At 37.8% G+C, this 21,229-nt stretch overlaps 2 protein-coding genes across 2 annotated transcripts in view; one reads left to right on the forward strand and one right to left on the reverse strand.

Moving 5' to 3' along the window:
• Nucleotides 1-6,022, reverse strand: part of LOC135710264 (uncharacterized) — a 47,144-nt gene extending 41,122 nt beyond the window's left edge. Inside the window, exon 1 of the mRNA XM_065232783.1 lies at nucleotides 5,435-6,022. Within this exon, the coding sequence (XP_065088855.1) occupies nucleotides 5,435-5,789 (355 nt within the window). The 5' untranslated portion in view covers nucleotides 5,790-6,022. The remainder of the gene's footprint in view (nucleotides 1-5,434) is intronic.
• The window catches only part of LOC135710278 (uncharacterized), a 98,799-nt gene that overhangs the window by 40,104 nt on the left and 37,466 nt on the right, over nucleotides 1-21,229 (forward strand). The window lies entirely within an intron of this gene.

Here is a 21,229-nt window from a genome sequence, read left to right on the forward strand (position 1 = left end):
TAGCATAGAATATCAAAAAGTAAATCTGAAATCTAAAAATATAGCGTTTAAAATAATTTTCTTTATGTTAGAAGCTTCCAAAGTTTTCTTGTCACAGAATCTAGAAAATTTCTCGATTTCTGGAATATTAAATGCACTTCCTTAGAGAAATTTTCCTAGTTTAAAATTTCGCATACCTTTCTGTTAAACTTTTCTGAAATTTCTATTACTATAATCTTGATCAGACTTCTAACACCAGTGTTGACGTAGTAAAACCATAGAGGTAACTCTAAGACTAGAAGGTCCCAAAATAACGTGCTCAACTTTTTGACTCAGCTCTGGTACTCTCTTCGGTTCCAAGCTAATCGATTCACCCCTCGAAACATAGGAAAAACCAATCACCCCTCATTTTATCTGTCAAACTTTCATAGCGAATCAAAACAAACATTGTGTAGTAGTAGAATTTCGACTAGAATGGGGTACGTTAATCGTTTGCTTGGGACCAATAGGCTAGTCAAGTAGTGAGCCAATTTAAAATCGTTAGTTTCGTATTGATTGTTGGTAAAACACCGTTTTGATAGCTCCAATTCACAGTGGTCAGAGATGATAAAATCATAACAATATTGAATTGTGTATAAACAATTGACTTAATCAAACAAGTTTTTTTACGTTGGACTACGTCTTTAATTTCTATACTGGTGACAAGGGATAGGTCGCTCCGCACACCAATCTTGGGTAAACATTTTTCTCAGTTAGCCTCAAGTGTGCCGATTGGGCCGGCACTGCCGGTCATAGAGCAAGCTGTGATTTGTTTTTTTGTAAAATACGAATATGATGGTATATTTGGCAACCCGGTATTTCTGACAACTTGAATGTTTTGGTTTGCATTCGCAATGGCCCCGAAAATGTCAAATATCGTGCTCAGTACGGATTCCTTCTACCGACGAATAAAACGTTTCTACGTCAACTAGAAGGAACCAGAGTTTTCCCATGATGATTCGCTGCAGAAGGTAGATTGTATTCTGAGGGCGGTCAGCGTAGACGAGGAAACCATCTACAGCAAATCAACCTCGCTGCAGACCTGGCTGCTGGGATACGAGCTGACCGATACGATAACGGTGCTGTGCGAAAAGTCCATCTTTTTCCTGACCAGCAAGAAGATCGACTTCTGGAAGCAGATCGAGAAGGACGGTGAGGAGGGCATTCCGTCGGTGATGCTGTTGGTTCGAGATAAAAACGACAAACACAAGGCCCATTTTTAAAAAACTACTGAAGGCAATCAAGAAATCCAAGGATGGCAAAACGTTGGGCGTCTTCTCCAGGGACAACTTCCAGGGTAAATTCTGTGAATCGTGGCGAGCCTTCGTAGAGGGTAAAAGATCCGAGGTTATCACCATCAAGTAGGCCTGCCTGGTGACGGTAGACGTATTCAACAAGTATCTCAAGGATCACATCATGGAGATAATCGATGCTGATACGAAACTGAAACATGCTAAACTGTCGAAGGATGTCGAGCAGGCTCTGACGGACAAAAGGTACGTCTCCGATGTGGATACCAACTTGTTGGATATGTGCTACCCCCTACGAGGATCCAAGCTAAGACGTTCGGTTTTGCCGGGTTGGAGATTTGGGCGTAATTGCTTTTGTAAACAAACACGTCAATCGTCGATTTCTCGCTAATAAAAGAACAATCTCACGAACAAACTATACCAAATGATAGAGGAATCATGCATCTACCTGCTAGTGTTGTTGTTTTTTTTAGATTGAGCTTCAATTCGCAAGAAATTAACAAATGACGTGTTTGTTTACAAAAGCAATTACGCCCTAATCTCGAAGTTCACCGGATATCCGAAAATGAAACTACTTCTTTTACTTAATTCTAATTTAAACAGAAATCTTACTTCAAATTTACATACGTCCCCTCGGTGGTAAGGCCACAGTTCTTACCCTTCACCACCATTAAAGCATATCCATCGTTGCCCCAGTAGTTGGACCAGGAGCTCTTGAATAGCCAGTAATCTTCTCCTTTGAGTTTTCCGTATCCAACCACCACCACCACTGCATGATCCAATCCATCCAAATTGTTCTTGCATACCGGTTCGTAGTACACTTCATTTGCATAGTATGCGAAAGACTTATGACCGGCATCGAGAGCAATCGACAGTCCTCGAAAGCATTCATTGTGAATTTAAATGTGTACCGAGAAGTTAATTGCTGGTCTGAGTTTCTCTAGTATATTTCATTAGAGTATGTTTCTGAAATACACAGTCAAATAGCACGTTATGTTGTGAACAACTTCAATGACAGCTGTCCAGCAGTGCTCCCATTTTATTTAATGAACAATCCAATGCCTACAAGATTGTGCCGATAGACGTGCCCAAGCTGTGCCTAATCTACCCCTTGACTAGGGGTCACATTAAAAAAAATCCAAATTCAGAGATATAACGAAAAATCCCATACACGGACGCAACGATAGAGCGCAAATCGAACACACGACACATTGCGCATGCTCACATGAGCTAGCTCAAGGCTCGCGTATTTGACCCTTTTTTTTCTAAACCGTAGCATGAAAACTTCACTTCTAATCGAAATGGCATCTGAGACAAAGTTGTAGAGAAAAATAATGTCTTTATTGTAGAAAATATAAAAACGGAATCTCGAAAAATTCTCAATGTCTTAATTAACTAAACTATTTCTTTGGAACTTGTCTCAGCATATCTTTGGAACTGTCTTAAGGATTACCTTAGGATCATGCTAAAATATCTTTAGATTTAGTTTCAGAATTTCCGTCAACAATTTAATTATTCTCTCTGGCATTCCCTAGAATTTTTGTTCAACATCAGTCTCGAGTTAGGAGTTTCCTCTTGAAATTCAATTTGCTTTAATTTCTATCCATGTACATTTTTTTTTAAATTCCTATGGAAAATTCCTCACAAATCTCTTGGTATGCTTTAGAACTATTAAACCATGGAATTCTTCTCAGAATTTCCATAAAGTTTACCTAATAATTTTTCTTGGAATTCTTATCACAATAATCTCCTTAACAAAGATAACCAACCAACCACATACATCTAGGAATTATACTGAGAATTCTCATGTCTCTGGAATTAACCCCAAGTTTTCATAAATATTGTCCAATAAGCCCTTGAGAGAATCTTTTTGAATTTCCTTGGAATTCTCTTCGGAATTATTTTAAATTTGCTTAGAATTCCGGTCGAACTATTATGAAAATTAAATGCCCTTGAATATTTTCTAGGGATTCTCTTGGAACTTTCTTCTTCTCCCTGAAATTCTCCTCAAAATCTCTTCAGAACCTTGACCTTCACTCCAGACTCGCTCGGCCCAGTAGCGTTTGGCTCCAAAAAATTTTACATCCCAAGTAACATTGCAAACTTTATCGAGGTTTTATAGCATTCTACAAGTCTAAATCATGTTCTACAGAACCCTCATAAAACTCAAATTTTTACTTGGGATGTAACCAAGAAATACTTCAAAATACTTCAAGATTCTTAGAAAACTAATGATGGTGCTGACTGGGACTTGAGGGTAATTGCTTGGTTTAACGGCCTTCTCAGTCTACGATTAAATCGTAGTCCTTAGAGTAAATTAAGACTGCGAAAGCCGTTATACCAAGCAATTCTTAGGATTTTTTTAGCATGCGCAAAATTAAAATATCGAACTAATGCATACTAAATTATCTACGTTTAGTTTATTTTTCTTGACCAAAGAGAGTTTCAGCCCTTGGCTGGTTTATCTCTGCTAAATTATATACATTATGGAACATAATTAGACAGTTTGATGCTATCTTGGAGTTTAATAAATTTGAAAAATTCTGAAAATTAATTCCTGCGGGTATTCCTTTTAACCATTATATATAGTGCCGATACTCACCATCTTTGCTTGATTTCTTATTCATATGGGACAGTTATGCTTCTATGGGCAGTATATGTTAATATGAAACAGCGATGATGGGCACGCGGGAAATACCGGGAAAAAGCCACAAAATTTATTTAACCACCGTAATACGGCACCTTCTCGTGTAAGGCAAATCGACTTCATGAGCTATGTTCTTCCCTACTTTTGTACCAATGCTTTCTGGATAATTTTTAATCCATTACAATCCATATATGATCCCTTAAGATAAGAAATTTTGGTAATGCCATAAATTAAATTTAGCGTTCAATTGATTTTATAAAAAGTAAAGAAAGCATAAATCTCGCGTCACTTTTAAAAATATCCTAAGTAACAAATGTAAACAAATCGAGTTAAGCGATACAAACTATTGCTCTTCTATCATTGTATGTGATACAAAAACATCAATCCAAATTTACTTTCATTTATTTAAGATAATCATTGGTCAAAAATTGTCCAATATACAGTTTGAAATGATGGGTACATGATTGTTACTTCGGTCATTCGGACTGCCTAACATGATTGGTGCTCATTTTCTAAAGGCGGGGCCAATCTAAAGTTAGGTACTCTACTCTGAAATCTGTGAAAAAGAATCTAGTATCATGTAGAACAAAACGTCCAATGTAACACTCATTGATTATGTCATTGAGAAAATCGCCCAATGTCACATATCCGATGTACATCTTGTGAGTAAATTTTGAGTTTTACCGTTTCTACTGAATTTTCAACGTTATTATTCACTGACTACATTAAAAATAGTATTGCAAAGTGTATTGTTTCTAAACAGTTAAAATAATTTGTCGAACTTCAACATCGATTTTCTCAAAATGCAGGATATGTTACATTGGTCTATTTGAAAAGTGATGCGAGAAATCACGTGTTGTCAAAAATGGGGAGGTACTGTATTCATAACCACGATGACGGTAACGGCGCAATCCGATCGTGTCGAAAAAATTACAATTGACATTTTTTTCAAAAGTATGATGAGATTGTAAAAAGGCTCATTGTATCGATTTCAACCACTATAGCCATAATATATTACAATTTTACCGACTCATGGAGGTTTCACTGTGGCTTCCAGTTGATTTTTTTTTTGCACAGCTGACCCCAAGAACAAGTTTGATAACACCCATAATAAATCATGTTCGCTTATCAGCAGTACGCATTTCAATTACGTGTTCGATTCCACCGGGATGCACATGACTTGTGAGGGAAAATGTCACTCCTTCGGGCCTCCGTAGTAACCGATGCAATATTCTGGACCAGTGCCAGCGGCACATTAGCACTGAATATTTTAACGGTTCCCCAGAGTGGGCTCAATCGATTCCGAATGCATTCAATTGACCCATATTGTTGATGGTTCGACCTACGGTTCACATTGTTTTCGACTCATCAAAATTCGTGTGAACAATCCAGCAGTAGGTAGCTGTTACTCAACTCGAATGATATAACCTATAACCATATTTTGGTGTACTGTTGTAAGAACGAGAAGCCGTACAATATCTCAACCTCAACGACAAAAAAATCACACATCAAAACAAACCTCTCCGCTGGAAGTGTTCGTCGCGAAGTCTCGCCATAAACAGGTCCGGACGTCCATCGAAATCCGACCGGGTCAGGACCTCCTTGACCGTGTCGTAATCGTTGACGATGACCGCCGGCAGCGGTCCCAGATAGAGACCGATCAGCTTGCTCTTGTACAGCTGGGACAGTTTGGCCGCGGCCTTGTGCAGATGGCGGAAGTTCAGGGCCAACAGGAACGGGTATCCTCCCAGCAGTGGCAGCCTCGGCGGTCCAGGTGGGAAGTTTGGCGAAGGCCGCTCGAACAGATACCGATAGAAGCGATAGATTACAAGCCCCAGCAGGGCAGCCACTATCAGCTCGCTTATCAACACCATTACGACGATGAACTGGTCACAGAAACAATTTCAATTAGAGTTCACTCGCGAATTCGCACGCGGACCCACTACACACAAGTCGCAGTTCAGTTGTCGGAATATGTACTCAAACTGCCGTTGTCTATGTCTTGCAGCAGATTGGTAGTGTATTGTTGCACGGGCACCCTATTTGGGAGACACATTGGGTCACATCTGTTACCGTCGGACGCGAATAAACGACTGATGACGATGGGCGCGTTTTTGCTCTTCAACCTTCTACCTTCCTACTTCTATTACCATCCGACCGACCGACCAACCGACCGTATGTTTGCATTTCATTTTTTGATGCTTTTGCGCTTCCATCCGACCAACATTGCGACCGTCTCCACCACCCACCGTTCATGCTCCACCATCTCCATAGTAGCACCGTCATCACCATCATCGCCACCATCCAGTTTTGAGTTTTGACACAGTGGTACCTACTCTCTCCTCCGTCCGCCGCTAGACGATGATATGAAGATGATGATGATGATGATGATGGTGGTGGTGGTGGCGGTGGTGGAGAAGACGGCCGTTGGGGGTGTGGTTGGATCTTCTGCTAACCGAACGACCGAGCGAGATTCCCTCGAGAAATGCGGCAATGCGGGTGGTTTTCCGTCACTCGTTCTTCCGCCTGTCGGACGTGTAGCGAGCTTAGGAGACGTTCGCAACGAGTGGACGCAGAGGAGCAGGAGAGGCGGGCGGGGGCGGGTGATTGTGGGAGAGATCAACTTCTTAGAACGAGGGCGCACACGATGGATTGGATGGTGATGATGTCGATGTCGTGAAATTAATTTTATGATATACAACTTGAAGTCAACTTTGAATACGGTAGAAGGTTGCTTATGGTTGTTTGTTTAGGTCGCATGATGAAAGGTTAATTAAGAAATGGAGAAATGTTTTTCTGCCCTGGAATTGTCGGAATGTATTTCTCTAACCTCGGTCTAATGTGAAACCTTCAATTGGGTTCTTTAATTTTGACAAATGTATCAGTTAGGTACTGTACATCATCTGAAAGGGCTTCGTTTTCTGAGCACAACGATATTTTCTTCGATCCCATTTACTTCCCTCTTCACCTGCTTCAAGATTTCGATTAACCTGTAAAATATCTCCAATTTGACGAATGATAAATATTTTGGTAACATATATTTGTATCCCACAAAATGTTGTTTGGCTTATAGAAGATCAAGATCTAAAATCCAGGAAGCTTTGAAGAACTTTTAATACTGCGCTTCTCCTGCTCAGGTTGATATATACTTTTTCCGACATACCAAAAAAACAGATAGGCTCATTTTTTGCAGGATACTCTTTGTTTCCATGAGATTTTGGAGATCATCAACATGCTAATGCAAATCTCATCTCATACATGTTTCTACAGAGTAGACATATTGTAGAGCAATTCTGTTGAAAAAAAAACTTATCTATAAGTGGTTATTTTTGAACGTCTTTTTTGTTTAAGGCAGATGTGATGTTAGGGTTTTGTTTTTCAATAACCGGGAAAAACACCGGGAGTTCAAAAATTGGATTTGAAAGGACACTTTGCACATTGTTGACGTCACTTTCACTTCTCACGTAAGAACTGATGAGGAAGGTAGAGATAGTTTTTTTCTTCTTCCGGTTGATCCAGATAACATAAACCACGAAGCTTTTAGAATCGAAATAAAAGCCAAATAGATCATGTATTGTTGTTCTTGGTAAGAATTGAAGTTTAGCGGCGCTGGTGGTGTAGTGATAACCTCTCACTGCAATGGGTCTGGGTTCAATCCCAGTCAGCGTCGTCGGGATTTTCTAAGGCATAAAATCTCTGATCACACCTTCTATCGGAAGGGAAGTCCTCGGTCCATGAGTTGATGGGTCGATAGGTAGGGTCCAGGTGTGGGAGCTGTCTACCTGGCGTCGGTAGTAAATCAAGGAAAAAACAAAAGAATTGAAGTCAAACGATACTTAAGATATGTTAACGATGATGCATAGTGCTAATCCAATCCAAGATTTATTTATTTTATTAAAATATTGTCGTATTATTTTTTGGGTGATAGGAATACTACAATCTAATCAGAATTGTTTTCATCCACTGGCTGCTCTTATGGTGACAGTTTAATTGGCTGCAGATACGATATCTCGCTTCTATCTCTTACATTGCGCTATTTAGACCACCCGCACTAATGCGTCGCTAAAGCAGGGTGTCGACTACCTGGAAAAACCTGGAAAGTCAGGGAATGTCAGGGAATTATATTTATGATCTGGAAAGTCAGGGAATGTCAGGGAATTTTAGTGTAGGCCAGGGAAAAAAAATTATGTTGATCACATTGCAAAAAATCATGTGTGGAACTCATAAAAACAATCTTTGAAATTTTATCAATGCATGACGTCAATGTTTTTGGGAAGATCCCGGGCATCAGATCTACTCGCTGCGTTTATGGACGCCCTTGCCGGTTGCTGCAAGTATCCATGGATGGGCCCAATGTGAATTGAAGCTAGAGGTAAAAAAAGGTGGCGAGAAGCTGATAGATCTGGGAAGCTGTGGGCTGTTTATTTTACATAATGCATTCAAGGATAGTGTTCGCAGTATCAGTTGGGATGTTGTCCAATATTTGCGTGGTATCTACAATATCTTCAAAGATGTACCAGCAAGACGAGCGTTTATCACGATGTATTCTTGATCTACCATATTCCCGTTAAAGTTTTGCGGTCACCGATGGTTGGAAAATAGTGCTGCTGTTCAGAGGCAGGGCTGGTAGCCGAACATCCGGAAAACGTGAGAATATTTTAAGGGTGTTATATCATGGAGATTTCAAGAACTTAAAAAATGTGAAAATTTAGCTTAGTTGGTTAGAGAACATAAACGAAGTTCCATTAATAAAAAAGCGAGAACTTTTAGCAAGCAGTGATATATTCTAGAAATTCCAGAGAACTAAATTTAGATATTTCTAGATAGTTAAATGATATTCAGTGAAGTTCCGAGTACTTCGAGGATGATCAGATAGCTTCAGAATAGCTTTTTAGCTTTTTTTAGCTTAGTCTGACTGCACGTATCGATAGTTGCACTCCGTGATTGATCTGAACCAGTGAAATTGTACAAAGAATCAACTGAATGGGGCTTGGGAGTAACCTGCCATTCTCAGTGTACATGTTCCAGTGACTCCTACCTTTAAAGATCAATAACGTCACCGGCCACGTCCTTGCAATCAGGTGGGAGAGGGAAGGAATGTTAGTGTGTGACTTTTGTTGTTTTGGGACCGTGTTTACCTCTGCATCCCACAAAAGTCACAGGAAGGAGGTTTTGTTAGTGGGTTAGGTTCGTTGGATCAGGATTCACCTTGATAAGTGATGCGATCTTTTGTTTTGTGTAGTTATTTATAAGTGTTTTCGATTTATGCTCTAAACAGCCGGCTGTCTAGAGATGTAGATCATTATTAGATGTGTGTATACCGATTTAAACCAACAATAAGGATACTGTTGGGGCCACTCACAAAGTGTGATGATGGTTTATTTTATTTTATCAATGACCAAAATAATTAATTATAAGCGGTTTGAACCGATTTAAACCAACAGCAAGGATGCTGTTGGGGCCACTCACAAAGTGTGATGGTGGTTTACTTGATTGAATATAAAATAATTATTAGAACCGATTTGACCCGATTTAGACCAACAGCAAGGATACTGTTGGGGCCACTCACAAAGTGTGATGGTGGTTTATTTAGTTCGGAAGAAAATGAATATGTATACTTCTTTTTTTTTATATAATAGAACGAATTTGTACTGATTCAAACCAAAAGCAAGGGTTCTATTGGGGCAACTCACGAAGTGCGATGGTGGTTTATACTATAAGGGCATAAAACAAAATCAAGAGCCATTTCGGTTTCCATAATCCGACGGAAACGTCTTGATCATCGCGCGATTTTCCGTATTGATTCAAATTCCGAACAGTGCGTTAAAATCATCCTTTGAAAAACACCTTTTTTACCTAAAATATTGCTGATCCGCTCAGAATGTATTTAAACTCACGACTTATCGTAATATGGACATCCTAAAAGAAAATTTTTCAAAATCCGTCCCATACAAAAACACAAGTGCTCAGAATTTGAGCGTGTTCGTAATATGTATCAGCTCTTTAATATAACTTACCGATAAAAACTGTCTCCATGATTCTTTGGGTTGTTTCGTATTCATTCGTTATAAGTCGTTTATTGGTTGAGCTGCAAATCTTCGTTAGCTTATATTCGGAATTTGTTGTCCTACACTAAACTGTTTATCGTTTTGCATCCATATTATGATCGATTTTAAACGAATGACGCTAGGTACGTCTGTTTAAACGGTTTAAACACACGCATGCAAGACAAAATTTATTTTGAGCAAAGCGGTTTGTTTACTAACAGAAATGCAGCACGTTGATTGTATTCACACCACTAAATTTACTCTTATTTTTGCACACACACAGGCACATCTTTTTCCCAGAAGAAAAAGTGATCCAACAAGTGGTTGCAATATTGTTTTCGGAACTTCCCGGTAATTTTTTAAGTTATAATCACAAATTTCACTTCCAATCACAAATCTTTTTCTAAATGAACATATTTATATAAAACATTACACTTTAAAAGCACATTTCACCACAAAATTATTTTTTTTCCGAAACGTGATTTCTATGCAAATATGTCGTCAGTTGTAAAGTAAAATCGATGATCAGATAGCTTCAGAATAATCCCATTAACTTCAGCAAATTTGCAGCAACTTACAAGGAGTTCCGTGGAATTATAGGGTATTCCAAGAATTCTATGATTGATCCTAAAACGTCAGAAGCGTCAGGGAATTATGAATATGTATCAGAAAATTTGCTGGATTATTAAACAAATTTAGAGAACTGCAGGTAAGCATAGATAAGTTCAGGGAAAAGCGAGTGTTAATAATGGTTATAATACTTAAGGAACATTGTCGAAACTACAAGGCACGTCAATTAATTTCAGTAAAGTTGCGGATTCTTAAAAAATACTGATAAATTCAGGGTAGTCTAGATAACTTTAAAGAAATTCAGTAATCGTTTAGACACCAAGAAAGTCTAGACTATTGAAGAAGTTTTAAATTAGTGCCGATAATTTAAGGGAAGTTTTATGAACTTCAGAAAAATCTTGAGAACTTCAGTGAAAATCATAGAAATATATTAATTATTTCGTTCTTATTCCCTGAACATTTCGGGAGCACAAAAGTTCCATAAATTTAGAAAAATTTCGGAAACGTTACAGAAAGACAGTGGTCTTCAGAATCCAAAAAAAAAAATTTATTTTTTTAAATTTATTTCTTACTGAAGATTAATCCACTGTGAATCTTAAAAGTTCAAAGTGTGAATGAAAATATCGAGAAAAAATAAATGGTTGTATTTTAAAATTCATTATTTTCTTTAAATTTTCCTTAGTAAGAAATTTTTTAAATTGAGACTTCTAGGTATTTTAGGGAAACAAAAAATGCCTTGAAGATTCCTGGTTTTCCAGATTTTTAACATTCAAAGTGTTTTTTTTATGTTACTTCATACGCGAAGTTAACGATTTTCAGAGTTGGTTGGAAATGCTAACATGAAGCTTTAGTGTGATGATTTATTAGCTAGAGAATGATCTTTAGAAGAATGTAGGTGGATAGTTCCGTTAGAGTACGGCAGTATGAAAATTGAATAGAAGTTGAAAATGAGCGAAGGGCCATTAAAGCGACAGTTTTTCAAGATGACGCACATTTTTGCCTGTGGACTTGGAGACATACTTCAAGTCCCCGCGTACATCGTACGGGCTAGGCAAAAATGTGCGTCATCTTGAAAAACTGTCGCTTTAATGGCCCTTCGCTCATTTTCAACTTCTATTCAATTTTCATACTGCCGTACTCTAACGGAACTATCCACCTACATTCTTCTAAAGATCATTCTCTAGCTAATAAATCATCACACTAAAGCTTCATGTTAGCATTTCCAACCAACCCCAGATTTTTAAATTAATAGACACCGTGACTAATACTGTGGGTTTGGTTATAAAGTTTCTATTGAATATGTCGCTTTAAAGGTTCATATCGTACATAAGTGTTTATGAAGTAATAATTTAATAAGTCTAAAACATCAAACATTTATTTGATGTACCTTCTCTTAGGTCACTTTTTAGTCACTATTTTTACAACTTTAAGTCACTATTTGGTCACTTATTTATTCAACATGGTCACTAAAATCACTATTTCTGACAGCAGTGATCGCTACCAGCCCTGCAGAGGGCAATCAAAATTACTCCACAAATACGAAAATTTATTCAAGGCGTCCAGAAAGACAAAACGTCAGCTCCTACCAAGATGTTAAAAACGGTTTGAATGACTCGCTGCTGATGGCTTATGGTAAGTTCAGATTACAGATTTATAACATCTTATCTTATCTTGATGGTGGTTTCTGTGTTGCAATTATTTGACAACCGTTATAACATGTTATAACTCTGTAGTTGTCTGAACGTGTCGGTGTTGCTGTCGAAGTTGAGCCATTTCAATGCGAATTTCAGACGAACATCCCTATGGTGTCTTTTTTGTGCAACGCGATGTCTCAAATGGTTAGAGGCATTATGGAAAGGTTCATTAATATTGATCATCTGAACAATATTGCACAGGTAAATGCACATTTGATCAATAAGATCGCAAAATGGAACGACTGGACGTTTTTTGGCACAGGTTATTGGTCGGCGTATTCAGAACTATTGTTGCTTGTGAAAATGATTTGCTGCTTATCGCATGGCAACGCCAATGCAGAGATTTTCGGTAAATGCAGAATATATTTTTGAAAACATGAGGAAGAGTCAAGGCCCAAGCGCAATCCTATCCTAAGCCAAATCGAATGCGGTTAGGCAACTTGATGTCATTTGTGACAATTGTCAAACTTTCCGTTTCCGTTCCGCTTCCGCCCATATTGCGTTTGGGCCTTCAGTCGTAGCGCGACGTCAGATCTATGATGGTGTTACTCATGCAGGCGGGTTGGAAAACTTACAAATTTTGAATAAACTTATTAAGCGAGTTCGAAAAATCGCATTCGCTTTCCATGTAGACAAGGATCGTCGTATGAAAGAAGCTCTCGATTCCGAAAACTCAAGATGCTCAAAAAGAAGCCGAGAGTTTGCAGGAGAAAATTGTTCTGCTCAAATGATAAACATTTTTAAAAGTAATCCGAAAATGAAAATCAACACATATTCAACTTGCAATTTCTCGTTGTAATGTGAACTCACTGAGAGAATAAAATGTTAATGATAATTAAACTTAAATTATTTTGCCATGTCTGTGGTTGTCATATGGAGTTCCAGAGAGTACGAAACTGACTAATGCATGATCAGTGCATCCTCAGGTTCGGTTGCCAAAGCAAGAATAATCACTGCTCTGCTATTTTACAATAATTTATAGGTTAAGAGAAAGGATCGTCTACGGGTTGATTTTTATTTGGCTGTGAAATTATGAACACAAATTGAGAGCTTGGTGACATTGATTAAATATTCCTATTTTTAGTTAGTAATGAATAGTGAGGCTAGTTGTGAGCAGTAGTTATTCATTATTATATTAGAATATGTATTTATAGCCCTAGGCCTATTCACATCCTTCGTAGGTAGTCGATCATATGTTCTGTAAAAATTGTATTAGTATCATGTTCTGTAGTGTACGTGCCATGAGTATGCTATTCTTGATATCTTCGAAAACTTACCCTGCTGCTCATTTTAAACTAACCTTAATTTACACTACGGTATAATAAAGCACATCACGTTGTAGCTTCTTAGGTTAAAATAACGAAGTTTTGATGACTGGAATATTTCTGAAAACCGACTGGAAAGTCAGGGAAAGTCAGGGAATTTTATTTTCGACTTTGAGTCGACACCCTGTAAAGCTATTTGAGGCATTCCACGAAGAATCGCTAATCGATCCTGCCCGATCATTTCCAATTACGCTGAAACTTTGCTCAGTTGCTCCTTTTTAGTAAAGGCGCCATTTTGTGCTCTCAGTTTTTCATATTGAATCACGACTACTTTTTGAAAAGGGCCTGTGTAAAAATAATAAAAATAATAGATATCATTTTGACAATTGTGCAAAAAATATACACTGTAAAAAAATTCGTTTGTATCAATGAAAAAAAAAAATATATTTATGATTAAAAAAACTAATTTCTCAAATCGTACATTTTTGAAAATTTTCGTTTTAAGCCTCATTGAAGCTCATAATGTTTGCTACTAACTGGCAAAGTTTGGTGATAGTAAACTCAAAAAAGTTATGGTTTTTTGAAAATTTCACGACTTTTACATTTTCATTAAAAACACATGTTTTTTAACCATGTATATTTTTTTCAAGAATCGAAATTTAATTTTGCACAACTTTCTCGAAGACACCATAGCAATCAAGCAAGCCGTTTTTGCAATGTATTAAAATGTTTATTTTATAAGCGCTTTTCTACACAGGCCCTATTGAAAAGTTAGGATTCATTACATCTGATTCATCTGGTTCAAAAGGTTTAAATCGAAAATTTTCAAAAATGTACTTTTTGAGAAATTAACTTTTTTAATAACAAATATAATTTTTTTCATTGAAACAAACGAAATTTTTTACAGTGTAATATAATATCTACAACTTTGTTGAAGACACCAAATCAATCCAACAAACCGTTTCAGCAATATATATTTTTTAATTCATTAGTACTATTTTTACACAGGCCCTGTTAGAAAAGTAGTCGTATTTTCGGAGTTATCTTCTTTTGTGGAGTGTGTGTGGTGTGGTTAACGCATGCGCATGGTTAGATTAATTGTTTGGTCTACTCAAAGGTACCGAAATAGCTGCCCGATGAATTGGTCGGCAAAGCAGATACCGGCTGGTTTCTGAGACATGGCAGTGAAATGTAACCTTTTTTCATAGTGACCAGTGACCCGGATAATAGAGAAAACCGATAAAGCCCCGGGAATTCGAAGCCATTTGACTGGATTTTCAGGATACAGTCACTTTGAGGAGCTATTTAGAGAATTTTAGAAATGTTTTCCAAAGCAATTTTAACCAGATATTTGTATTCATTCTAGAAATAACACCAAGTTATTGCAGATAATATGTCCTACGGTGCTTTGGGATGAACTCTCAACGAGTTTTGACTAAAACTGCAAGTAGATTGTGTGAGTTCAGAGTAATTTTTTGAAGACGATCTGTTAAAAATTCCATGGCGATTGTGAAGAAGATTGTAATATTCGTAAAAAAAAAAATACCAAGGAAATCGAATTATGGAGGCACAATTTCAATTGTGAGAAGAATTTTAAGTTTATTCCGCGGATAATTTCAAGGGCACCTTGAATATGAATTTTCTGAAAAAATACAGAAGAACTCATAAATAATTCTGAGAAAAAAATTTAAGACAATCCTGTGGTGATTTGCATGGTTAAAATAAAAATTAAAAATCTCAATTTTTTTTTAAGTTCTGAAAAAAACTCTGGTAAGGGACATGATTTGAAAGGAAATGCTTGTTTTTATCCAGGGTTACAGGGCTGTAAAGTTTTGTTCATAGGTAAATTTTGAAGACTTAGGACGAAGAACCAAGTTCAAGATCCAGGAAAAATCCTGCAGTCTTAGTAATGACCCATTTAACCTAGTAATCTCTTCGGCTCAATCGAATTTGGTTTCATGCTTAGTTTAAGTGTAGATCGCAAATCCGGGAAAATTTTCAAAATGCCGAGAAAATACCCGGAAATTGCAAATCGGGATTTGCTGGTCACCATGCTTTTTTGTAAGAAGGGTAAAAAGTACTCTTTATATAGGAAACGTTAAGTTACGTCACGCAAAAGGCCCATTTTCAAGTCTTCCTTCCCTCTTTTAAACGATTTTTGTATGGACTTTGAAACCCAGTTCTCCCCCTAAAATCGTGACGATATTTATGATCTTTTCCGTACTCGATAAACCTCTCAAATATCATTTAAGGTGTGGTAGAACAATAATTTTATATAGGTGGAGATGCTTAACGTCAAATATCAGACTTATAGTGGACATTTTATACGATAGATAGGGGAAATGGCTCTAATGTTGGCCTATGGATCTAAGATTGGGTCCATCGCTAAAAATCTACTATTTATCAATTTTATCTAGTCATTGGGACGGTACTAATGGATATTTTTGAATCTTTTGAATGTGTCGAACCTCTTATCGGAATCCCTTTATGAAGAGCTTTGAGTGTGTTGGTTTATTTCCTTTTAATTCCGTTATAATTGCTTATCTTTCGACAGATACGCCTATTTCGTCTACTACTTGTAGACTTCATCAGTGCCAAGTACTCAACACCACTCATATTTTTGGTCGCTATTGAAAATTTAGTCGATTGCTGAATTTATGTATGGGCCCAAATTAGGGGCATTTAGGCCAACATATCCTCTTGAAGATGAAAGTATATAGTAGATAGTTCCGTTATAGTACGGCATGGAATTGTATGTGTTTATAAACAAAAAATATTAATTAAAAAAATATATATAATTGTAAAACATTGTCAACGAATGTTTACTTTGTTTACATGTTATTATGCGCAAAAAATTCTGTAAAAAAAAATATTCTATTTCTAGTCACGTAAAGAATAGTCTCAGTGGCGTCGTGTATTAGAGCTTTTTTTTTTTTTATTATGTATGCCAAAGATTTCCGACGGATTTAACGATTTAACGATATCTCTTTGCGGATGATAAGGTACAATGGATATCCACAAAATTTAAAGATGGGTAGTTTTTTTTTAATTATCGGACAAGGTTATTAGTTATTGATTTCGCCGACAGGGATAGCTTAAAATTTGGGGCGGCCAATTTCCCCGGATAATTTTAGTTGAAGTTTTCGGATACCCCCTATTCGTAACTCATGAATCGTAGAACAAATGTTGTATGGTTAAATGAGGCTAGTTCAGAGTTGAATTTGTTGGCTGTTCTGAGGAAAATTTGATTATGAGAACACGACGATTATGTAAAGGGTTCCCGGCCCATTTCTTATCAAAATGTGACGACCATGCCCGACTGGCTGCCAGTTACGTACCACTCTCTGACCAAACTGTAAGCAGAATTGATATTAATCCCGAGATGTTTTCCAGGGCTTCCTCGAAACTCAAGTCGTCGTACAATCCGGGTCCTACCGGAATTCCATCTGCGTTCCTCAAAACGCACTTGGACAGTTTGTTGTCTCCGCTCTGCTGCACGTTTTTCAACGGTCCGTGGACGTCGGCGTGTTCCCATCCTGTTGGAAGCTAGCGCACATGTTTCCAGTACACAAGAAAGGCAGCAAACAGGACGTTGGCAACTACCGTGGCATCACTTCGCTTAGCGCTGTTGTTAAACTGTTTGAACTATTTGCTATGGAACCGTTAATCGCTCACTGTAAGCCGTATATTAGTATCGACCAGCATGGTTTCATGGCTGGTCGCTCCACTGCCACTAACTTGCTGTGCCTTACTTCCTACATCTCTAACAGTATTTCGGATCGTGCTCAGATGGATGTCATTTACACTGACTTATCTGCAGCCTTCTATAAATTGAATCACCGCATATCTAGCGCAAAACTGGACAGGCTTGGTATCCACGGCTGCCTTTTGCGGATTGGTTTCAGTCGTACCTCACCGATCGCTATCTTACTGTTGTCATTGGTGATCACCAGTCCCGTATGTTCACTGTCACGTCCGGCATACCCCAGAGTAGTCACCTGGGACCGCTTATTTTCCTGATTTACTTGAGCGACGTGAATCTAGTAATTGAGGGACCACGATTAACTTACGCAGATGACCTTGGTGATACTCTAAGGAAGCCTTAGCGTGAAACTTCAAAGGTACAAATGTCAGCTTCCACAAAACATACAAATTTGAAATTGCTACTCTTTGTTTGTAGTAGCACAGCAAACAAGGAGTAGCAATTTCAAATTTGTATGTTTTGTGGAAGCTGACATTTGTGCCTTTAAAGTTTCACGCTAAGGCTTCCTTAGAGTGTCACCTCTTCCTTCGAATTCACTCAATTGAAGACTGTTGCTTCCTTCAACGTCAGTTGAATGCTTTTGGTGATTGGTGTATTCAGAATCATATGGAGGTTAACCCGTCCAAATGCTCGGTTATCTCTTTTTCGTGCAAGAAAGAGACTACTATGTTCAAGTATGTTTTGTTATGCACTGAAATTGAGCCCGTCAACCAAATTAAGGACCTAGGTGTGATTCTGGATCCACCATCGACTGACCCCCCGATCATCTTCTTACTTCCTTTTATTTTGGTTTTGGAAATATGATGTTACACACCGCCGCCGCCCCCACAGCCCATCCCACCAACCATCTTCCGTGGACTTCGTCCTTCAACGCTGCATACACACAATCCTCTTAAACTCAATCTCGCACAGTATCTCCCAACCCAGCCCCGCCTTCTCTCGCTTCCACCTGTTGGATCTTCAACCCATAAGGGTACCCTGTAACAGTCCTATGTTTACCTATAGATATAGTAGCAGCAGCAGCAGCAATAGGCAAGCCCGGCCACTGGCACTGCTCGGTATTAACGATAATGGGCCCGTTGCCTCGCTCGACTTATTGTCATCGGTGGCGCGTGACTGGACAAAAATTAGATATGGGAAAAATTACATTGCATACCTCCTGGGGCGTGATGATAATTGCGATTCCAATCGCGTGAGAGAATTATATGCTAATTTTGCTACCAGATTCGGATTGTTTTGTATGATCTTACAGGTGGGCAGCTGCTCAGAAATGGTCACTATAGGAAAATATCAGATTTGGAAGTGGCTTTGAATTAAAAGACGCAAAATGCGTCTGAAAAGTTCTGTCCAAAACAACGAGTATGCAAGCTAGTGATGAGAACATCCTCTTTCTATCTCTCAGCGCCATTGTCGTTCACCCATAAACTGCGTTTGTCAACAGGCGGTTTTCCGCCTTCGGTGCGAGGAAATGAAGAAGAAGAAGAAGATCTAATATTAGCAAGGAAGTGGAAATAAATAATATCGTTGAAGGGAGCTCGCGTGTGCCTCCTGCTGCTGCCCCTGACCCGTTGCCTGCGATCCTGTCCCGTGGTGGGTAGTGAAAGAAGAGGGCAACAGACAGGAGACACACGCCAATCCGCAAGAAGTGGTATCTTGATGAAGGTGCTTAAGGGTGAACGGAGGGAGATTCCAGGAATTACGTACTTTTCCGTTGATGGGATGTGTCAATGTTGTGGTGTCAGTTGTGAAATTTAAGCTTTTTTTTTGTTTCTAATTTATCAGATCCCTGATTAAGAAAGAAGGCGAGTCGAAACGTTGGAAGCAGCTGAATGTATGCAATTGAATAGGATTAAATGTAAATCGTGTGGTATTTTCACATATACTTTACAATTTCATGGATTTCAAACGTAAAAAAATAGAACAGTTGCGGAAATTATCGTTTTGTCACGATTTGTGATTAATCCCGAGTAGAGGTAAATAGCAAAATAATATCCAATTTTGTTATCATATCTTATTAAGTTATTGGTATGTTCTTCAATAAATCAACTCAATTTAAAATCAATAGCTTATTTTGTTATTAGATTATTATGATATTTTGATTGCTCAAAATTGTATTAAAAAATCTTTATATATTTGTAAAGCATAGAAAGCATTTCATCACGAATTTTCAAATTTCATAGAATTTTTATATGTAATATATAAAAGAGAGTGGCATAAATAAGACCACGCATAACTCAAAGACGGATCGTCCGATTTGAGCTGTCTTTTTTTTGTTGGCTCCATCTCCGCCCAAGAAATATTTTTACAACAAGAAAATTGGAAAATTTTAAAGCAATATTGGAAAAGTCGGAAACTATCTTCTCTCCTTCTGTATATAAAACAGAGTGCCATACATAAGACCACGAATGTTTGATCAAAAAATAATAATTAAGGATGGAATCGTGCATGCTCGAAATTGTTTAAAACAAAAATTCAATTTTGGGTGGGACGAAGTTCGCCGGGTTTGCTAGTTTTTTATAATATTTTCTAGAAAATTTAATTTTTCTCAATTCTATTTTCTTCAAACTGACTAAAATTTGTATTTTATTGAATTATTTTTTTTAATTTAGTTCAGTCAACCTACACACTTAGTTTTTTCTAAAGAGGTCGGCTGTACAAATCTCAGCAAAATAAATTTCACTGAGATCTCAGCAAAAGTTCCATTTGATTGCGGAGTCTCAGATAATGCTTAGCTGAATCTCAGCAAACAAATAAAATGTTTGCTGAGATCTCAGTAAAACTTTTTTGCCGAGATTTGCACAGCCGAGCTCGGTAGAAAAAACTACAGTGTGTAGGTATTTGTAGGAAAATAATTACTATTATCACAAGATAAGCTTGCAGTAAATTAATAAAATAACTTGTTGAAAAAGATGTCCGGCCATTTAGCCGAATGCCGTTTGGCCGAATGCCATTTGGTCGAATGCAGTTTGGCCAAATACTTGAAAAGAGATTTCCAATTGTTGAACACTACTAGATTCCTAAATGGCAGTCCTAATAACGATCCGTAGCTGAAATTCACTTATCCGACACTCGAAAATCTGGATCCTGTTAATCCGGAAAATGCCGGATGGAAAAATATCAACACGCATTTGAATACTATATGCTGTCAGTTTTCAGATTTATGCTGTAAGCATGTTGTCTGTTTGTTTTGATTTTTAGTATGGACAGTCGGATTAACTAGTCAAAACCTGATAATCTGAACATGATTTTGTCGGATGATACTGTATAATCAAGTTAAAAAAAAGTATCGATGAGATGTTCCATAGACTGTGTAACCTTCAAATTTTCTGATATGCCCGTGTTTTTTTTTTTTTTTTTGAGGTGGTGGAGCGCAGCGATGGGAAAGCGTTTTCTATACGCTTCTTTTAGAAGTTTCTGTTAGAAGCTTATTTTATAAGCTTGTTTCTCAAACAGCTTCTAACATAAATTTTTGCCCGTCGCTACGGTCCGCTAACTAAAAAAAAACACTAGCAGAATGGTAAATCTGAGGGCTGCAAAGTGGAACATTTATTAAATTCGCTGGGTACTAAAGACATTTTCCCATTCCTGAATGTTTCAAAACTCTTGATTCACTGCAATATGAAGATCCCAGATCCAAAGCTTAGTAGAATGTTAAAATTAAAATTAACGAATCAAAGCAATGAGTATTCTGGCAAAAGACATTCGACCAAATGGCATTAAGCCAAACGGTATTCGGTCAAATGACCCGGAACCTTGAAAACATATAACGAAACGTCAGAGTAAACAGATAAAAAAAGAAAATCCAAATTATATTTTTATCCGTCGATCTTGTTTTCCGTACTGAGCACTATGAGATGGATAATAACTAGGTAGGTCATGACTTTTCATACACATTTCCTGACAGTTGGTGAAAGGTCATTTGGATTCGAGCTGCTGCACGGGTAAGTTGGACATTGAAGCTGCTAAGCGTGGGTG

The sequence above is a fragment of the Ochlerotatus camptorhynchus genome, unplaced genomic scaffold, assembly GCF_037179485.1.
Source record: "Ochlerotatus camptorhynchus isolate MF236.1 unplaced genomic scaffold, CSIRO-AGI_Acam_v1.1 ptg000374l, whole genome shotgun sequence".
Taxonomy (NCBI): domain Eukaryota; kingdom Metazoa; phylum Arthropoda; class Insecta; order Diptera; family Culicidae; genus Ochlerotatus; species Ochlerotatus camptorhynchus.